Consider the following 18268-nt stretch of genomic DNA (forward strand, 5'->3'; position numbering starts at 1 on the left):
TCCATCCCTAGCCATAGTTAAAAGAGGAATCTTTAAAATATAGATGGGCTATAGAGAGCTTATCCTGAAAAGGTTTTATACGTGGGTAACACGGCTGTAATATCACATCACTGGTACATTCACTTTAAAGAATGTGTGTGGGAGCAGCAACAACAGAAACGCAGGCAAGGTCGGCAGCATAAACAGTAGTGCATACAGTAAATGAATGAAAGGCTCTGTGAAAACTAACACTACCGTCCACAAATGAGAGAGAGCCAAGCTCAACATGATATTACTGTGCTTACCTAGTGCATTTACTAAAATGACCCAAAGGTATGCAAGAATGACAGCAGTGGTATCCTATTCCATATCGCCCAGGTTTGTAACATGTAGGTGCTAGTGTTAATTTTGCCTTCGATACAGTGGATAGATAATATTAGCTCTTTATATGCAGTATTACATAAATGGCCCCATATTTGCTATAGAGAGTGCCTAGCATACAGCAAAGACTGAGGTAACGTTCTTTAGTTGCTGAAGACAATTCATCATTTGTTAAAGGTGAACACTTGTACTAAATACAACCTTTGGCAAACAGGAATATTGATATGAATTGTTGATTTCACTGAGACTACTCACAGAGGTGTTTTGGGGATCTGGCTTTACCTTGCAATTCAGAGGCTTCCCTTTTTTTTTTAACAATTTAAGCCATCTGCACTGGTGTAGTTTTACAAATATTGCACTAGCTCTTACTTAAACAGGTGGGGCAAGATCAAGAGCTGTTGTAAATCAGTGGCATTCCAAAGCTTCAACAGTGCTACACCAGTTTATATCCCCTGATGATTTTGATGCGTTAATTACCCCTCTCCCCTGCCACCTTTTTGTATATGTCATAAATCGTGATATATAAAGAAACTAAAATCTCACCAATAAATTAAATTGAAGGTGGTATGGGCTGAGTTGAGATGATGCCGATGCTTCATTGCAAATGTATTAAATAATGTCTGTAATTAGCTCTAAATGCTCTTTACCAGTTACATCAGCTGGTAACTGTATGTAGCTTTGTCAAAGGTTCCTTCCCCGCTCTGAACTCTAGGGTACAGATGTGGGGACCTGCATGAAAACCTCCTAAGCTTACTTTTACCAGCTTAGGTTAAAACTTCCCCAAGGTACAAACTATTTTACCTTTTGCCCTTGGACTTTATTGCTGCCACCACCAAACGTCTAACAAGTATATAATTGGGAAAAAGCCCGTTTGGAAACGTCTTTCCCCCCAAAATCCTCCCAAACCTTACACCCCCTTTCCTGGGGAAGGGTTGGTAAAAATCCTCACCAATTTGCATAGGTGAACACAGACCCAAACCCTTGGATCTTAAGAACAATGAAAAAGCAATCAGATTCTTAAAAGAAGAATTTTAATAGAAGAAAAAGTAAAAAAAATCACCTCCTGTAAAATCAGGATGGTAAATACCTTACAGGGTAATCAGATTCAAAACATAGAGAATCCCTCTAGGCAAAATCTTAAGTTACAAAAAGACACAAAAACAAGAATCTACATTCCATTCAGCACAGCTTATTTTCTCAGCCATTTAAAGAAATCAGAATCTAACGCATATCTAGCTAGATTACTTACTAAGTTCTAAGACTCCATTCCTGTTCTGTCCCCGGTAAAAGCATCACACAGATCGAGAGAGAGCCTTTATTTCCCCCCTCCAGCTTTTGAAAGTATCTTGTCTCCTCATTGGTCATTTTGGTCAGGTGCCAGCGAGGTTATCCTAGCTTGTTAACCCCTTACAGGTGAAAGGGTTTTTCCTCTGGCCAGGAGGGATTTTAAAGGTGTTTACCCTTCCCTTTATATTTATGACAAGCTTCAACAAGATAATCTTTAAAAACAGATAGAAAATCCTGATATTCAGGTACACCACTTGGATACAAGCTGTACTTTGATACAGCTTCTCTGGAAATAGAGGGTTAAATGCTTGGCATAAGAACACGCAACTTTCCTTTATCCCAGGGCTGAATTTGGCCTGTAGGGTGTTCAGAGAAAGAATTTGCAATGCCATTCTGAAATCCATATGCTATAGAGCAAGAATGAGATGTCAGCATTCTCCAGGCAGTACTAGCGGGGGTCTTGATACTTGCACTCTCAATGTATTCGGGCTTGGACAGAGCGTGCATCTCCTGCCCATCAGTTTGGTCTCTGAAAGTTCTCCCTAAGTTTCTTGCTCTTCTTTTCCTAAATAAAATAAAAGGTAAAAATTAAAATATATAAAAAAATAGAATTATCTACACACAATTGGTAAAGTTTAAAAATTGTATTTATGTTCCCCCTCCCTTTTATTTTATTTTACTTCACTTTTTTTAAGGGGAAAAGGATAGGAGATATACAGCAGCTACTGCAATAATGAAGCAATACCCGAAAGGATGGCAAAGGCTGTTGCTGAAGATGCAGTAGATGAGGGGATTAATGGCACTGTTTAAAGATGGTAGATTCTGAATAATCACAGATGCATAGAAGCGTTCGTTGGTCTCAGGGAGTGCTTTGAAGTCGTCCAGGATATCAAAGAGAAAGTAAGGGCTCCAGCAGAGTACAAATGCTGCAAAAGTGAGAGGGAGATTTAAAATGCTAAAGTTAGATGGGGTGAGTATTTAAGAAGATTACCATAAAACAGATTGGCCACATATATGTTTGCTCCACACAAGAGTCTCTCTCTCCCTATTTATAAAGTCCTAGTTAAGGGATTAGTTATTAGCTCTTCATATATCTGCTCCTTTATTTTTATTGTAATAACTATAAAATATTGTGATTCTTCCAGTAAGTGTATTCATAAAGTGGTCCCCCTAGACACACCTAGGCATTATGAGAGAGCTACACAACTAAAATATAATCATAAGGATAAACAGATAGCCGATTAAAACATCATCACATACAGTGAATGGCTGTGCGAATGGTCCCATGTGTTAACAGCCAGTGTAAACTCAGTCACCGCAAAACTAACTCCTTGTTAACCGCACTATGTTAACAAAATGCACGTAGGGTAAGAGACAGGACTCTCTTCTGCACTCTCACTCCAAACCACAGCAGACTCACTGCAGTTCTGCACAGTGGCTGGCGGGTGCTGCAGAATGAATGAATGGGAGGACTCTGTGCCAGTTCAGCATAGGCCATCCCTGAAAGCAGGATTTGGGGAAGAAGAGGGAGGGTTGCAATAATGTAACATGCATGGTTCATGGCCCCTGTTCCAGTCCAGAATATCTGCCACAACAGATATTAACAGGCTACAAAATTACCTCTTGCCCTGCCCACAGGATGGGGAATGGATTCTGTCCTACCCAGCCACCATGTCGTGCCCCCCACACAAAGTGTGCTAAGTCAAGATTTATGTGGAGCCATTGGAATGGGGAATTCACCCCTACAGAATATCACTCACTGGCTGTGAATGCATGTTTAGCTGTGGGCTCAGAAAAGAGAACACTGCCCGATGTCCAGGAATACTTCAAAACAAAGCAATGTTATTTCAGGCAAGATCTACACTAAAAACGTACATTGGTATAACTCCATCTCTCAGGGGTGTGAAAATTCCACACTCCAGAGTGATGCAGTTATACCCACCTAAGCACCGGTGCAGACAGTGCTAAGTCAACAGGAGACCTTCTCCCATCGACATAGCTATGGAGGTGGATTAACTCCACCAATGGAAGAGCTTCTCCCATTGGCGTAGCAGCGTCTTCACTGAAATGCTGTAGAGGCGTGGCTGCACTGGTGTCGCTGTGCCACTGCAGTGTGTTAAGTGTAGACCTGCCCTCAAGGGCATATCCTGAGCCCACATTTTGCCACCTTGGAATGTTGTTGTATTTCTCAGCTGACACTTGTCTGAGCACATTAAAGATATGCAAGGAATGTGCAAACTGCTTTCCTTTATATATATATATATGTATGTAAATGCTGGGCATTAACCCCCAATTCCCAGCATCCATTGAAGTACAAAGCACAGGCTCTGGCTTCCTCCGGGCCCCGGGGGTGCTCAACCCCCCTGTTCTGCCAGTGGGTGCTAAGCACCCACTAATTTTTTTTTCTGTGGATGCTCCAGCCCTGGACCACCCATGGAGTCAACACCTATGGTACAAAGGGATTTATGTACCTTTCTCGCTGAGGCTCCTTTGAAAATCCCAGTCAGACATTTTTAATGAGCATGAGCTTCAACATTCAGTAAGGTTAGCAGCTATTATGGACAGCCTTGTAGTGGCAGTAGACTGGAACAGAGGCTTTCTTTTATCGCCACACAGATGAGTTTAAAAAAAAAAAAAAGGCTGTGATCCTGTTCCTGTGAAAAGCAGAATTCAGACATTTGTTTTTGGTCATTGCAAATGCCAGCACTAAACAAGCAACTACAGCATAGTTATTTCCACAAAATAAGTCAGTATAAAAGCTGAGCTTGAAGAGAAAAGGTAGATAGATCTCTGAGTATGCTACCGTGAAAATACCCATCTGCAGATGCGGGCGTGGGTGTCAGCTCTATAAGTAAATGGCTACAATTGTCTTCCTGTGTGGCACTGCCGGCTAATCACAAGCCCTGGGTGCTGCAGCCTTTATTTATCTCCGTGCAGTGTCAGCGTCATCATTCCACTAATATCCTTTTGTTTCCCTGGGAAATGAATGCAGAACAACACCTGCCCCAAGACCTCTGCTATGCTGTGAGGTAGGGAAAGCTCACTGTTCCCATTTGGGCAATCAGCATGCTTCTAGCATTGAATCAGATGGCTAAACTTTTCTATCCTCACCCCCTGCTTCCCAGATGTCTGCACTTCTTAGTCACAGCAGATAGAACAGTGGAAAATGAAGTCGATGTGCAGTTGTTTTCACAGTCTCTTTTTATGCGTGAATCGTGCATGCCGCATGTATTAATCAGGAACACCATGGGGTGTAAATATCTCCAAACGAGATCTCAAACCAGACAATGTCAACCATTTAATCTTCCAGTGTGCTTGTTAATTTAAATGGTAATACATAAATCCGACATTCGCTCATGAAGTCCAAAAGACTTCACCACAAGCAAGGACTGTGGAAGGCTCTGAACGCAGGTGCCACCAGCAGAGTTCCATTGTTCGGGAAGTGGGTAAGTAGATGATTGCACACTACAGAGCAGAAATCTGAGATAACCATGTAGGTCTATGCAGAGAGAGATGGGGGCAGATCAGATAAATGAGAAGAGTTGTAGCCAATGGAGCCACAACCATACACATCCATCAACTACCTCCTTGTATGGGGGCAGAGGGGGGGTGATATTAAACATCCACAGTTCTTTTTAAATGACTGAGGTTAAGGAGAGACAAGGTGGGTGAGGTAATACTTTTTTATGGACCAACTTCTGTTGGTGAGAGAGAGACAAGCTTTTGAACTTACACAGATCTGTTCTTCATGTCTAGGAAACTTAATCAGAGTGTCACAGCTCAATACAAGATGGAACAGATTGTTTAGCATAAGCAGTTAACACACATTTCAAGGAACCATTCAAGGTGAAGTGGCCTGTTAACATCCCTACAGTCATAGGGAGGAAAGGAATGGATGGTGGGGTGGATGGGTGGGAGGGAAGTTAAGTGGGTTACAAATTATTATAATAAGCCATAAACCCAGTATCTCTATTCAGTCCCTGATTTTTAGTGTCTATCAAAGTTATGAATTTAAACTCCCAGGCTTGTCTTTGGAAAGTGTTGTGCAGGTTTCCTTTGACGATGAGGTCAGATGATACTTTGATAAAGTAGAAAATCTCATCCTACAAAGGAGTTGAGCTTATATCATAGAGATCAAAACTCAGTGTGTTTCCACTACATCACCTTCTAGTAAAGTCATCCTCTGTGCAAGTTAAAATCCTTCCTCTGCAAATAAGTTCATGTGGAACTTACATTCTAACATCTAGCTCTGTGTGCAGGCCCCCCGACAGCAATTCCGGGGCCCTGGGCAGAACAGTCAGTGGGCCCCCATGCACGCACAAGCCGTGCCCGCATGGATGCCGTCCTCCTGACATTTGGGCAGTGTGGTGCTGCACCTGCGCGGCTGGTGCCCAGCGAGCTGCCGGTTGCGCTGCTGGTCACACTCTTCCGGCGCAGCCAGGGCTTCCACGTGCCCGCCTGGGAGGGTTGCCAACTGTTGAATCATGCAAACCCGAAGACCCTTGCCCCACCCCTGCCCCGCCCGTTCCCTGAGGCCCCACCCCCTGCTCACTCCATCCCCCCTCCCTCCATTGCTCACTCTCCTCCACCCTCACTCACTTTCACCAGGCTGGGTCAGGGGTTGGGGTGCAGGAGGGGGTGCGAGCTCTGGGAGGGAGTTTGGGTGCAGGACAGGGTGAGGGGTGCCAGCTCTGGGAGGGAGTTCGGGTGAGGGAGGGGTGGAGGCTTTGGGAGGGAGTTTGGGTGCGGGAGCGAGTGTGGAGTGCAGGCTCTAGGCTGGGGCAGGGGGTTGGGGTGCAGGAGAGGGTAGGCGCTTACCTCGGGCGGCTCCCGAAAGCAACTGGCACACCCCTCTGTCAGCGGCTACTAGGCGGGGGGCATAAGGGGTGTCCACGTGCCACTTCCCACAGGCACCGCCCTCCTGCTGCTCCCATTGGCCACAGTTCCTGGCCAGTGGGAGCTGCAGAGTCGGCACTTGAGCCGGGGTCAGCACGCAGAGACCTCTCCTCCCCAGGGGCCGCAGTATCATGCCAGCCATGGCGCGGAGCAAGGGTGGGCAAGAAGCCTGCCTTAGCCCTGCTGCACTGTTGGCGGCTGGACCCGGGAGCCCCCAGGCCCTTTAAAATTGCCCGGGCTCCTGGGCAATTGTCCCCTTTCTCCCACACCCCATCAGCGGGCCTGTCTGTGTGTGTGTATGTTTGCGCAAGTCTTAGCTCTTGTTTAACTCCAGAAAGAGAGTAGAGTCCTCTTTCTCCTTTTCAATGCTATGCCAGCAGGGATGATCTCTTTGCCAGTCCCCTTTATACCTCTCTCCTAATTTATCTGTGAATTAATTAAGGGTCAGATTTTGCTTGCTTTCCTTGTACTGAGTAGTGCCTCACACCCCAAGCTGGTCATTAAATGTGAATGGAATATATATAGTGAGTGTGTTCATGTGTATATAACATATCTCCAGTAGTTGGATTTATATAAAAATATAATTACAATAGTTACATAATTGTGAGGATAGGATGAGAAACTAGACAGGGGTGTGATATAAGTGGTATAGAGAAAGCATTTGCCATTAAAAATCATTATTTGGCTCTCTCTGCGTAAATGATTATTTGGCTCTCTCAGGCGTGGTAAATATTGAGGTGTAATGTAATAATTCATAATACTTAGCTCTTTATCATTTTGCCAATTCAAATTAAGCTCTGATGGATGGTCTAATGGGAAATGAGGTGGTGCTCTTATTTCAGACCGCACTGAAGAGGTGTGCACGTCATAAAAAAGAAAAAAAAATACAACAAACCTACACCCACATCCACAGCAGATGCAAACTGGAACTCTTCAGTAATTGCAGCCTAAAAAGGTCATTTGCTGGGAAAGCTGTAAGCAACTGAAAAGGAGGTTGAGCAGTTAAATGCCATCCTTATCTATTGCTACTCTGGCACCATAGTCAGCTCTGAAGAGGATCTGGAATTATTCTGCTGCATGTTATGGACACAATAAGCTCAACTAACCAGTGACTACTGGAGCTGCTGCCGCTCCTGTTGAAGTCAGGGACACTTTGGGACTCATCTACAGCTGATGTAACCTGTTTTGTTCCATTGAAGTCAATGGTGCTTCATCAGCTTATTTCAGCTGAGGATCTGGCCCTTGCAGGGGTGCTGGAGCAATGTATATAGCGGGGGTGCTGAGAGCCATTGAACCAAACTGTAAATCCTGAATATGATGGAAACCACTTCAAGCCAGGGAGTGTGACAGCACCCCTAGGTCCAGCACCTGTGGGCCACTGTCATCAAGGGGTGCAGGTTTAGACCTGTAAGGGTGGAAACTAGTTTGGGGTAGGGACCTGTATTTTATTTGTCTGTAAAGCACAATGAAGACACATGCTGTTGTGGAAGTAATAATACACATACAGTGGACAAATACCATTCCAAGTTAAAATCATTCACAATTAAACATACTTTCTAAATATCTTTACTATTTGCTGATGAGCCATTTATATTGTCTATGGCTAAAAGAGCAGTTCTTCCATAAATACATTGTAACCAAAGTTCTGGATTACAGTCAGTCAAATTCCTCTGTTATCATAGAATATCAGGGTTGGAAGGAACCTCAGGAGGTCATCTAGTCCAACCCCCTGCTCAAAGCAGGACCAATCCCCAATTTTTGCCCCAGATCCCTAAATAGCCTCCTCAAGGATTGAGCTGACAACCCTGGGTTTAAGCAGGCTAATGCTCAAATCACTGAGCTATCCATCCCTGCCTCCCTCTCCTACCGATAGCTATACTAGCTCTTTTCATTCTCTTTACCTGTATAGCTACCAACTGTATGGTTTTCACTTACCAAGAATAATTACAATGCTGTACTGGATAGCTTTAACTTTAGCCTTTGATATGAGCCCTCGATGGGTGTAGCTGGCACAGAATTTGCCATCTGGGGAAATAAGAGGGAGAAAGGTCAAATGCAGGACTCCCAATTAACTAGCAGGAAATGCAGGGGTCAATGGAGTTATAGAATCGGGCCAACCTTCCACTAATTGAAATCCACGTCCATCAGATGCTCAGCACTAGAACTGGAGGGGAATCTTCTGAAAAACATTTTTAATTTTGAAAAATGCTGATTTGTAAAAACCAAAACTTCCCAGGAAAGGGTCAGAGATGTGATGTATTTTCCTATTTGAAACTTTTTTGGACAAAAGTTTCAAAATTATCAATCCCCATTTTGACATTTTTGAAATGTCAAGTGTTGTTTTCTGGTTCAAAATGAGTTTTCGTTTTGAAATTTTAATTAATTTATACTAAAAAAAAGTTTAAAAATAAAAAAGGTCAAAAATTAAACAAACCGTTTCAAAATTATCAAAATGAAACATTTCAGTTGACCCAATCCAAATATTTTTTTTCTTTGGATTGTTAGTTTTGTTTTATAATTAAACATTTTGACTTTTTGTCCTGATTTTTGGGGCAGGAACAACATTTATAATCTCAAAAACTCTCACACGGTGGGAACACTGTTTCCTGCCCAACTCTACCCAGCACACTCTGATAATCAGGCCCATTTAAGGCATCCCAGGTAAGGCATCCAAAAACTGAGCCACCCCAAATCACTAGTCGCTTTTTGAAAATCTTGGCCCAGCTAACCACTTACCCAGCAACAACAATGCTACTTTACATGCAATATTTTCTGAAAGGTGTTAGAAATTGTCATAAAAAAGACCTTGAAAAACACAATTATTCATTTCTTAAATGCATTTTATTAAAAAGAATTTTAAAAAGCTATGTTCTCAATTCCCTTAAATAATCCTTTTCTCTTTTTTATCCCTTAGGTAACAATTATACATTTTCCCCTATTCATGTTTATTTAATAATAATTTCAAAGGACTTTTGTTGAACAGCTTCTCAGAAATGAAACGTGCTTTGAATTTAGAAGCCATGAACCTGAGTCTCTTCTCAGTTACACTAGTGTAAATCAGGTGCAACTCTGTGGAAGACACACTACTGTAACTGAGAGGAAAATCAAGTGCTATAATTGAATGACACCGAAATGATTACTATAATATACATGAATTTACTGTGATTATCCATTTTTCTTTTGTTACTGTTGTGATATCACAGGTTTTGAACCCAGCCTGAGGCCTCCCCAGACAGCTTCTACATCTTGGCCTCCACCCAGTGTCTGCTGAAACCTGCTAGGATAAGAAGCTAGTAGGACTATAGCCTCAGCCAAGGCTCCACCCACAGGAGTCCTGACTGGTATTTGTCTGGCTCCACTGATTGGTCCAACCACGCTATTTAAGTCAGAAGAAGGGACAGGAAGTTTCTCAGAGCTACAAGGTAATTTCTTGTGGTGGTTGCATTTGACTCTGCTTGTTCTCCTGCACCCAACCTTGTTCATGATTCTTCCTCTGTTCCTGCCTCATTCCTGCCTTTGGTCCTGTTCCTACTGTGCTCCTGCTCCATGCTTGGTCCTTATCTCTCCTCTAGTTCCTGCCCTTACATCTCATCACCAGTTATCATTCTTGGCTTTGATCCTGGCCTCCAACTGCTGACCCAGACTCTGGCTTTACCCTTGGTTCTAGCATTTAGTCTGACCCTCAGCTTTGATTCCTGGTTCTGATTCTGACTTGACCCCTGGCTGTGGTGATGGGCAGTTGACTCTGGTGCAGACCCTTGGCTTCATTCCCCAACCTGGATGCCTGTTGTGCCCACTACACCTGACTCCTGCTCTGACTACTAGCGCAGACCACCTACGTCCGGGTCCATGACAACTATAAGGTAAAATTAATTACATTCAATATAGTAAACACATTTTGGGATCATATTTATTAACTGACCTCTTGTCTTGTGTAACTGCAGCTTAGAAGTGAAACTTTAATGATCTCTTTGGTAATGGGACACTGTATATTATTGTCTTCTGCACTTCTTACAGCAAGAGCTTGTTGAGGCTACATAATTGGTGTAACTGGTAATAAGGATCAAGATGGCTTTGTAGCCAGTGAAAGATCCCATTAACATTAAATATGATAATGGGAGCTAAGGACTAGCCCAAAAAGGAGACTATACCCCTTTGATGGGAAGATGGATTTCTCTTTCCAGGCTACCTGAGCCTTGTTACATTTTGAATTTGGGGTGGCTGGAAATCTAAACCAGCCCTGTTCAGACTTGCCGAGGGGAGGGAAATCTTTGCAAGTTTTGTGATTGGTAGGTTTGATATTCTGATGCAATGTTGATTGTGGAAGCATCATCATGTCATGATTCTATCCCATAAGTGTTCATTGCTCATGTATAAATGGGAAAACTTCTGTACATTTACATATTCAAGTTTGCATAGCTGAATTTACCTGATTTATGCATGTAGTGTGGGATCTGCTAGCATTAAGAAGGTGCATTCAAATTTTGGATGCATAATTTTATTATTGGTAACCTAGAGTGTGCAGATCAGAGTGGTATAATAATAAAGTCCCCCTCCCATCCAGGCATTCAGATTATGTTACAATTTGTAATAAAATATAATTAAAAACAGTTGAGATACCAGCATTTAAAATACGAGTTGAAGGTAAATCTCTGGAAACAGCAAAGGCCTATGTGTAATTGGAACCTCAGTTCAGGTGGTGTCACTGACTACACATTTTTGGTTTTATTAAATCATAGCTCTCTGTCCTGTCTCAGTACTGTGGTTCCACTTAATCTTTAGGGTTAATTGATTATTTCATATCACATACTGTTGTGAGTAGGGGAATGAGTAAGATGGTGACAGCTAGTGAGTAGGAAACATTCACTGGCTGGTAGTTTGGCTTCAGAGCAAATAGCTACCCCAAAACTCTCACTTTTCCAAATCACATCAGAACAGTCGGAGCCACTTTGGCCTATAGAATAGGGATAGAAACTCCCAGGAGAACAGGTCTCTGTTACTTTTGCATTTGGGTATTTCTGATGCTGACTGGAATCCAGAAGTGCAAAGGCATATCAAAATGTAGCAAAAGTATTGTCCAAATGCCTTTTTTAAAAAAAGTGTTGGTTCTAGATATGGAAGCTTTTGTGGGGATAGGGGATCTGACTTTCTTTTTCTCATCTATCCCCAGTGAAAATGGGCTCTCTGTCCAAGGAAAGAGGAAATTGTTCACAACTCATTTCTAACCTATCTGTACAAACAACATGTCAAGGTTCCTTCCCCACTCTGAACTCTAGGGTACAGATGTGGGGACCTGCATGAAAGACCCCCTAAGCTTATTCTTACCAGCTTAGGTTAAAAACTTCCTCAAGATACAAACTTTGCCTTGTCCTTGAACCCTTTGCTGCCACCACCAAGCGTGTTAAACAAAGAACAGGGAAAGAGCCCACTTGGAGATGTCTTTCCCCCCAAGCCCTACACCGCTTTTCCTGGGGAAGGCTTGATAAAAATCCTCACCAATTTGCATAGGTGAACACAGACCCAAACCCTTGGATCTTAAGAACAATGAAAAAACAATCAGGTTCTTAAAAGAAGAATTTTAATAGAAGAAAAAGTAAAAGAATCACCTCTGTAAAATCAGGATGGTAATTACAGGGTAATCAGATTCAAAACATAGAGAATCCCTCTAGGCAAAACCTTAAGTTAGAAAAAGACACAAAAACAGGAATATACATTCCATTCAGCACAGCTATTTTACCAGCCATTTAAACAAAACAGATATCTAACATATATCTAGCTAGATTACTTACTAAGTTCTAAGACTCCATTCCTTTTCTGTTCCCGGCAAAAGCATCACACAGACAGACAGAGCCTTTGTGTCCCCCCAGCTTGAAAGTAACTTGTCTCCTCATTGGTCATTTTGGTCAGGTGCCAGCGAAGTTATCTTAGCTTCTTAACCCTTTACAGGTGAAAGGATTTTGCCTGTGGCCAGGAGGGATTTTATAGTTCTGTATACAGAAGGGCGGTTACCCTTCCCTTTATATTTATGACACAACCATTAAAAGAAAATAATTCCTCCAATAATAATAATAATAAGTAGACATTGGGATCATACCAAGACTCTGAGTTCAGATGCTCCCAAGGGGATCAAAAGTTAGAAGATCCACATCAGAATTTTATGGCTTTGGCCCATCTCTAAAGTCTAGACTCACCAATACAGTTGGAAACAATCACAGCATGAGGTTTACTCTTCATCCATATGGTTCGAATCACAATGAAGTAAATGACACTACAGTTGGGGGAGAGAAGAGGGAAATAAAATAGCCATTGAGACTATGAAGTGCAGTGAACTTAACTAAGGCCCTGGTCCTGCAATGACCTCTGCACCTACAGAGAGCTCTGGTTGTTTGGAGCTAATTGCAGTATCAGAATTTAATACTTATTATCAGGAGATCTCAAAGTGCTTTACAAGAGAGGTAAGTATCAGTATACCCATTTTATAGATGGGTGGGGGGAGAGAACCAAGGCACAGAGTTGAAGTGATTTGCCCAAGGTCATGGAGCACATTAGTGGTGAACTGAGGATAGATCCCACTTCTCCTGAGTTCCTGGCCAGCATCTTGTTGGTTGTCTCATGTTTAGGGAAGGACTCAGTACAAAAATGTCACTTTCCTATGAATTCTCATAGACTTTAAGGCCAGAAGGGACCATCATGATCATCTAGTCTGACATCCTGCACATTGCAGGCCACAGAACATCACCTACCTACTCCTGTAATAGACCCATAACCTCTGGCTGAGTTACTGAAATCCTCAAGTCCTGGTTTAAAGACTTCAATTTACACTAATTTAAACCTGCAAGTGACTACTCCTGAGGGAATTCTGAGCCCAAAATTAAAAATTCTGCTCCAAAAAATTAAAAATTCTGCACATCTTAAAATTCTGCAAAATTCTGTAAATTTTATTTGTTAAATAAATGTGGAGGCTCCAGCATGGCATTAAGGAGCACAAACCATTGGCTCTACAGAGATGGGAGATCACTTTGCAGCTCCCCCTCGGGACATGGACTCAGTGGTGAGGTTGCACCCAACCCTGACACAGCGCAAGGACCATGCCTGCCCTAGAAACATTGCAGGCCCCTGCTCCTCCATGCCAGGTGTACCAGGTGTGGGCAGGCAGGCTCAGCCCAACAGGATCCAAGTGTGGAGGGGATCCAAGTGTGGGTTGAGAGGGTTCTGTGTGGGACAATGTAGGTGTGGATGGCTCGGGGGGGATCTGGGTGTGAGGGGCTCTGGATGCATGGGGGGTTCTGGGTGCAACAATAATGGGACTCTGTGGGGGGGTCCAGGTGAAGGTGGTTGGGGCTTCTCCTGCACCCCAAATGCCTCACCCCTGGCCCCACACCAGAGCCTGCACCGGAGCCCTCACCCCCTGAATCCCAACCCCCTGCTCCAGCCCGGAGTCCCCTCCTTTACCCTGAACCCCTCATTTCTGGCCCCACCCCAGAACCCACACTCCCAGCCCAGAGCCCACACCCCTTCCACCCTAGTCCCGCCTCAGCCCGGAGCACCCCCCCCCCACCAATGTCCATCACTAAGTCTGGTAATTTTGTCAAAGGCCTGTCATGCAACATGATGGTGCTGACCCCTGCCTGTAACTCCACCTTCTTGGGATGAGTCCTGAGTTGGAAGGATATGAGAGAGAAAAAAGCAGGTATGTGGTTGTTTCCATTCTAGGACCTGATTCTGCACCCATTAGACAACAATTATGCAGCTTCAGAAGCAGTTGCAGCTGCAGTCCCTAACACACACACATACTTCCTGTTTCCTCTTAGCTTTTCTAAACTCAAAGACTACAACTCCCAGCATGGGATCTGGCTCTAGCAACTCCACAGTGAACTAGGCTTAAACTTGGGACTGTTTTTAATAGCTTTATAGAGATCAAGAAGTGTTTCACTCCTTTCTATCTTATGGCTCCATTAATAATAAATAACCATTTCTTTTATAAGTTGTCTTAATTTCAATTCACTTTCAGGTAGAGCTCGGAGAACAATGCAAGAGGCTTTTCTGTAGATATTCTCATTTTGAGATTTGCAATGGCCGTGCTTGCATCCCTTTTGGATTCATTTCTGTAGAAATTAATCATCTGGTTTCCATGGGATGGAGGGTGGTGGTAGCACATTAGTGTGGCATAAAAAATGACTTTTTTCATAAGAGCGGCGGTTTGTCCTGGTTATCTTGTCATGAGATTTAATAAAACATATAGGATCAAATTCTGCCTTCACTGGCAAACAGCTGTGCAGCAGGTGTAGTGGGGGTTAACGAGTCACATGTATGGCATAAAGAACCTCCTTCCATCTCATGGCAGAGCACCACATTGTACTGGTACTTTCTGTATAAGCATGGGCAAGGTGCAAGTCTGCTGCTGGTGAATCCTTGCCACTGAAGACATCCTACATAGTCTAGTTTGTCACCTAGCCTCACCCATTTTACAGAAAATGATGACCCTGTAGGTCATCAAGTACATCCCAGTGTATTACATGGCAGCAGCTTCTAGAGCATTCTTGTGTGCGCACGCATTCTGAAACATGCCGAACCAATTATTTTGGCTCTCGTTTGGAGAAAGGTATTCTGAATTAGGTATTCAGTCTAAAAGTCAGAATACCTGGATCCCAGAATCTAAAGCACTCTTCTGTAATCTTGTTTAGGATATGTCCCTCTGCACTGTATTTAATTCAGGGAACACTATTTGGTCAAAGCTGATGTCCATTGTGGGAAAGAAGTATGAAGACCTGTGTTTATATCTAGTGCAGACTGAAGATGTGGATATCATATTTTAATGCAGAAATGATAACCCTGAGTCTCTAAGATTTCAGCCCAAAATAAATTGCATGCTACTTTGTCTACAGACAAAGAATGAATGCAAGAAAGAATGCAAGAATGAATGAGCCCTGCCAGGATTTGAATATGTAGTTGCATCTAGGTATACAAGATCTGAGGCGTACAACATCCAATTAGTACACTGAATTTCAATTAGTGTAATTATTCTTATCATGGCTACTATTACTCAGTTGTGCTCCCTAATGCCCCCTGGATTCTCCCCTGTGTATCTCACTGATGTTGAAATAAATGAGAGAACATGGCAAAAAATCAGAGAAGGGTAAACAGCTGAAAGGTAGTGGCTTCAAACAGTGTCACTGAAGGCCTTGAGCTACTTGATGAATCATACATAATGTGCATATATTTCTTTTTATCTGTGATATTCAAAAATCAGGGACACAGTTCACTGCGGGTAGCTTGTTCAAATATAGTTATACCATCAGTGATTTTCTTTTTGATGCTTCTATTTATTGTTTCTTTTCTAGACTCATACAGCAGGCTGTATTTGGGGATATTGGCTCCCTTGATTGGTAACGCCTAGATGTGCTGTAATGCTGCTAAGTTTGGGTTCCCAGGAAAGGAGAGGCACATCATTCTGGCTGCTTCCTGATGGCCATTTTGTGGAGCACAGTGGCACCATGATCTCAGTTAGGGCTATTGTCATACAAATTATAAGTACAGTTAGCTGTTAAGTTCCATTGGTGTTTGTTCAGCTGCAAAGTCATGGAATTATAAACAATTGTAAAGTTTTGTACTTTTAAAAAAGTTCCACGTGTTATCAGCTGAAGTATTGGTTTTTGTTTTTTTCAGTTTAAGTTAACTGAAGGGTTCTGCATGTGTTCAAAGCCATGGCAAAATGAGAATGTATTTAAGGCACAGTCCTTTTTCTTAAGAAGGAAAAGCAAACAGAAAAGACAGTCCCAAAGAATGGGAAACAGTTCCCATTTGTGAGAGATTGAGATGGCAGACAAAGAAAATAAAATACAGATAGGGAATGTAGTACAAAAATACAGCCATCTTTATGCAAACTGTGCACAACTCCAAGCATCTCTCAACCTTGTTTACCATCTCGTTGTATCAGCGTTCATGGTCAAGATATAAGTAGACTTTGTAGATGGGCGCACAACCTTGTAGTCTCAACCAAACTCATTTAGCAACAGACAAGATTTGCTCTACAAGTCTCTTGATATAGATTTAATATATCTGACAAGCCCCTTTCATAACAACCAGGGTGGTGACAGGAACTATGGTGAAATCCTGGCCCCTTTGGAAAAAACTCCCATTGACTCATAGACTTCACTTGGACCAAGATTTTTCCCTGTCTCTGTGCCTGCACAGTACTTAGCACAGTGGACCCCTAATCCTGAATGGGGGTTTAGTGGTGGGGGTTATAAATCCCAAACTGACTGAGAAAGGGTTGACTGGCGCCTGAGAACTCTAACCCCAGCTTGTTACACCTGGAGGGAGTGGCAGCCTCAGGAAGGTGTTAAAAGAAAGGAGTTCAATGCAGTTGGGTGAAAGGGACTTAGGAGAGAGGTGGTCTGGCGTGCTTGCTCCGTGGGAAGGATGTGATGGCAGGCAGCCAGAAGGAGAACCTAAGATGGACTACACGCTGAGGCCTGGGGTAGGCAGAAATTGCTTGGTTCCTATTTTTTGTCTCGTTTTCGAGATTTGCTGAAGGATGCCCTGCAAGCTGCTGCTCTGGAAGGAGAGTCCCATCACTTTTCTTTGATTTATAAAATGTCTGCTGGTTATGTTATGGTGTTAATGATCCTATGGATCTGACAGGAAAACATTAATGAAAATTAAATCTACTTAGCTTTAAAAAAAACTGTTGTATTTTGCATCTGATAAATATACTGTGGTAGCAGCTCATCCAGGCTCCATATTTAGAGGCTCACATTACCAGTATGTTGTTGATAAACAGACTTAAATTCATTTTCTGTAGAATTGCTTACAATAATCGTCTAAGTCTGTCTATTGTTCCTTTTTCTCTCCTTTGTGTAACACCATGCAAATGCATGGCTGTATTATGCCTCCTGGTTGTTGGCAATGACTCAGTGTTTGTAAATCAGTTGACTAATTTGTTCACACTTCACAGACAAATAATTGTAGGTATAATAGGTAAATGAACTGTCAGGCTGACATTATAAATGTCAGAATCTAGCCTCTAGGTGTTTAGATGGACTCAGAAGCAGAAACTACTCAATCAAGATCAATAAGCTGGCTTTGATATTTGTATTCCTGTTCATTGATTTCGCACTAGCCCTTTGTCTCACCTAGCCTCTATTTCACTCCAGCGTCTTGTTTTTAAACTCCATTTTCTTTTAAAATATTGATTATTTACTTTTTCTTTGCTTATTTTTTCCCTTGCTGCAGTCTGATTGTTCCCACTGATACTCTGATTTCTCCCCCCCACCTCCCCAATCTGGCAGATTTTGTTCTCCATATTTCAAAATACTTTGTTTTTTTGTGAATTCAGACTTGTACTAAATAAGTGACTAGGTGTTGTTAATACTACTCTTATATTTAACAGATTAAAGTACAAGAAAGGACAATTTGTGAGTTAAACCACTAAACTGAACACAAACCTTTCACAGATTCTGAATTTCTGAAGGCACTAAGTTCTAAACATCTCAAATGTGAGCTATTAACTATAGTGAAGCTCTGACACAAGAGTATTACAAGAAAGAAACCTTATCTCTGGCCCCTTTCATATGACATGAATGAGTCAAGGATTCATATGATCAAAGTCTATATCCACTGACACCAGCGGCTACTGTTTCACATCATTAACGGGTGTGCATATCAGGCAATTCCCAAGAGGTAATTGGCACCTTTGATTCCTATTGAAGTTGCAGTATTCAGC

At 42.5% G+C, this 18268-nt stretch overlaps 1 protein-coding gene across 1 annotated transcript in view; it reads right to left on the bottom strand.

Annotated features, from left to right (window-relative positions):
- Positions 1-1947: 1947 nt before the first annotated feature.
- Positions 1948-18268, bottom strand: part of NPSR1 (neuropeptide S receptor 1) — a 44324-nt gene continuing 28003 nt past the window's right edge. The window contains exons 4-7 of the mRNA XM_037891550.2: positions 12735-12811; positions 8479-8568; positions 2393-2573; positions 1948-2212 (exon numbers count right to left, since the gene is read on the bottom strand). Of these exons, the coding sequence (XP_037747478.1) occupies positions 1948-2212; positions 2393-2573; positions 8479-8568; positions 12735-12811 (613 nt within the window). The remainder of the gene's footprint in view (positions 2213-2392; positions 2574-8478; positions 8569-12734; positions 12812-18268) is intronic.

This window comes from Chelonia mydas, chromosome 2 (assembly GCF_015237465.2).
Source record: "Chelonia mydas isolate rCheMyd1 chromosome 2, rCheMyd1.pri.v2, whole genome shotgun sequence".
NCBI classification, from domain to species: domain Eukaryota; kingdom Metazoa; phylum Chordata; order Testudines; family Cheloniidae; genus Chelonia; species Chelonia mydas.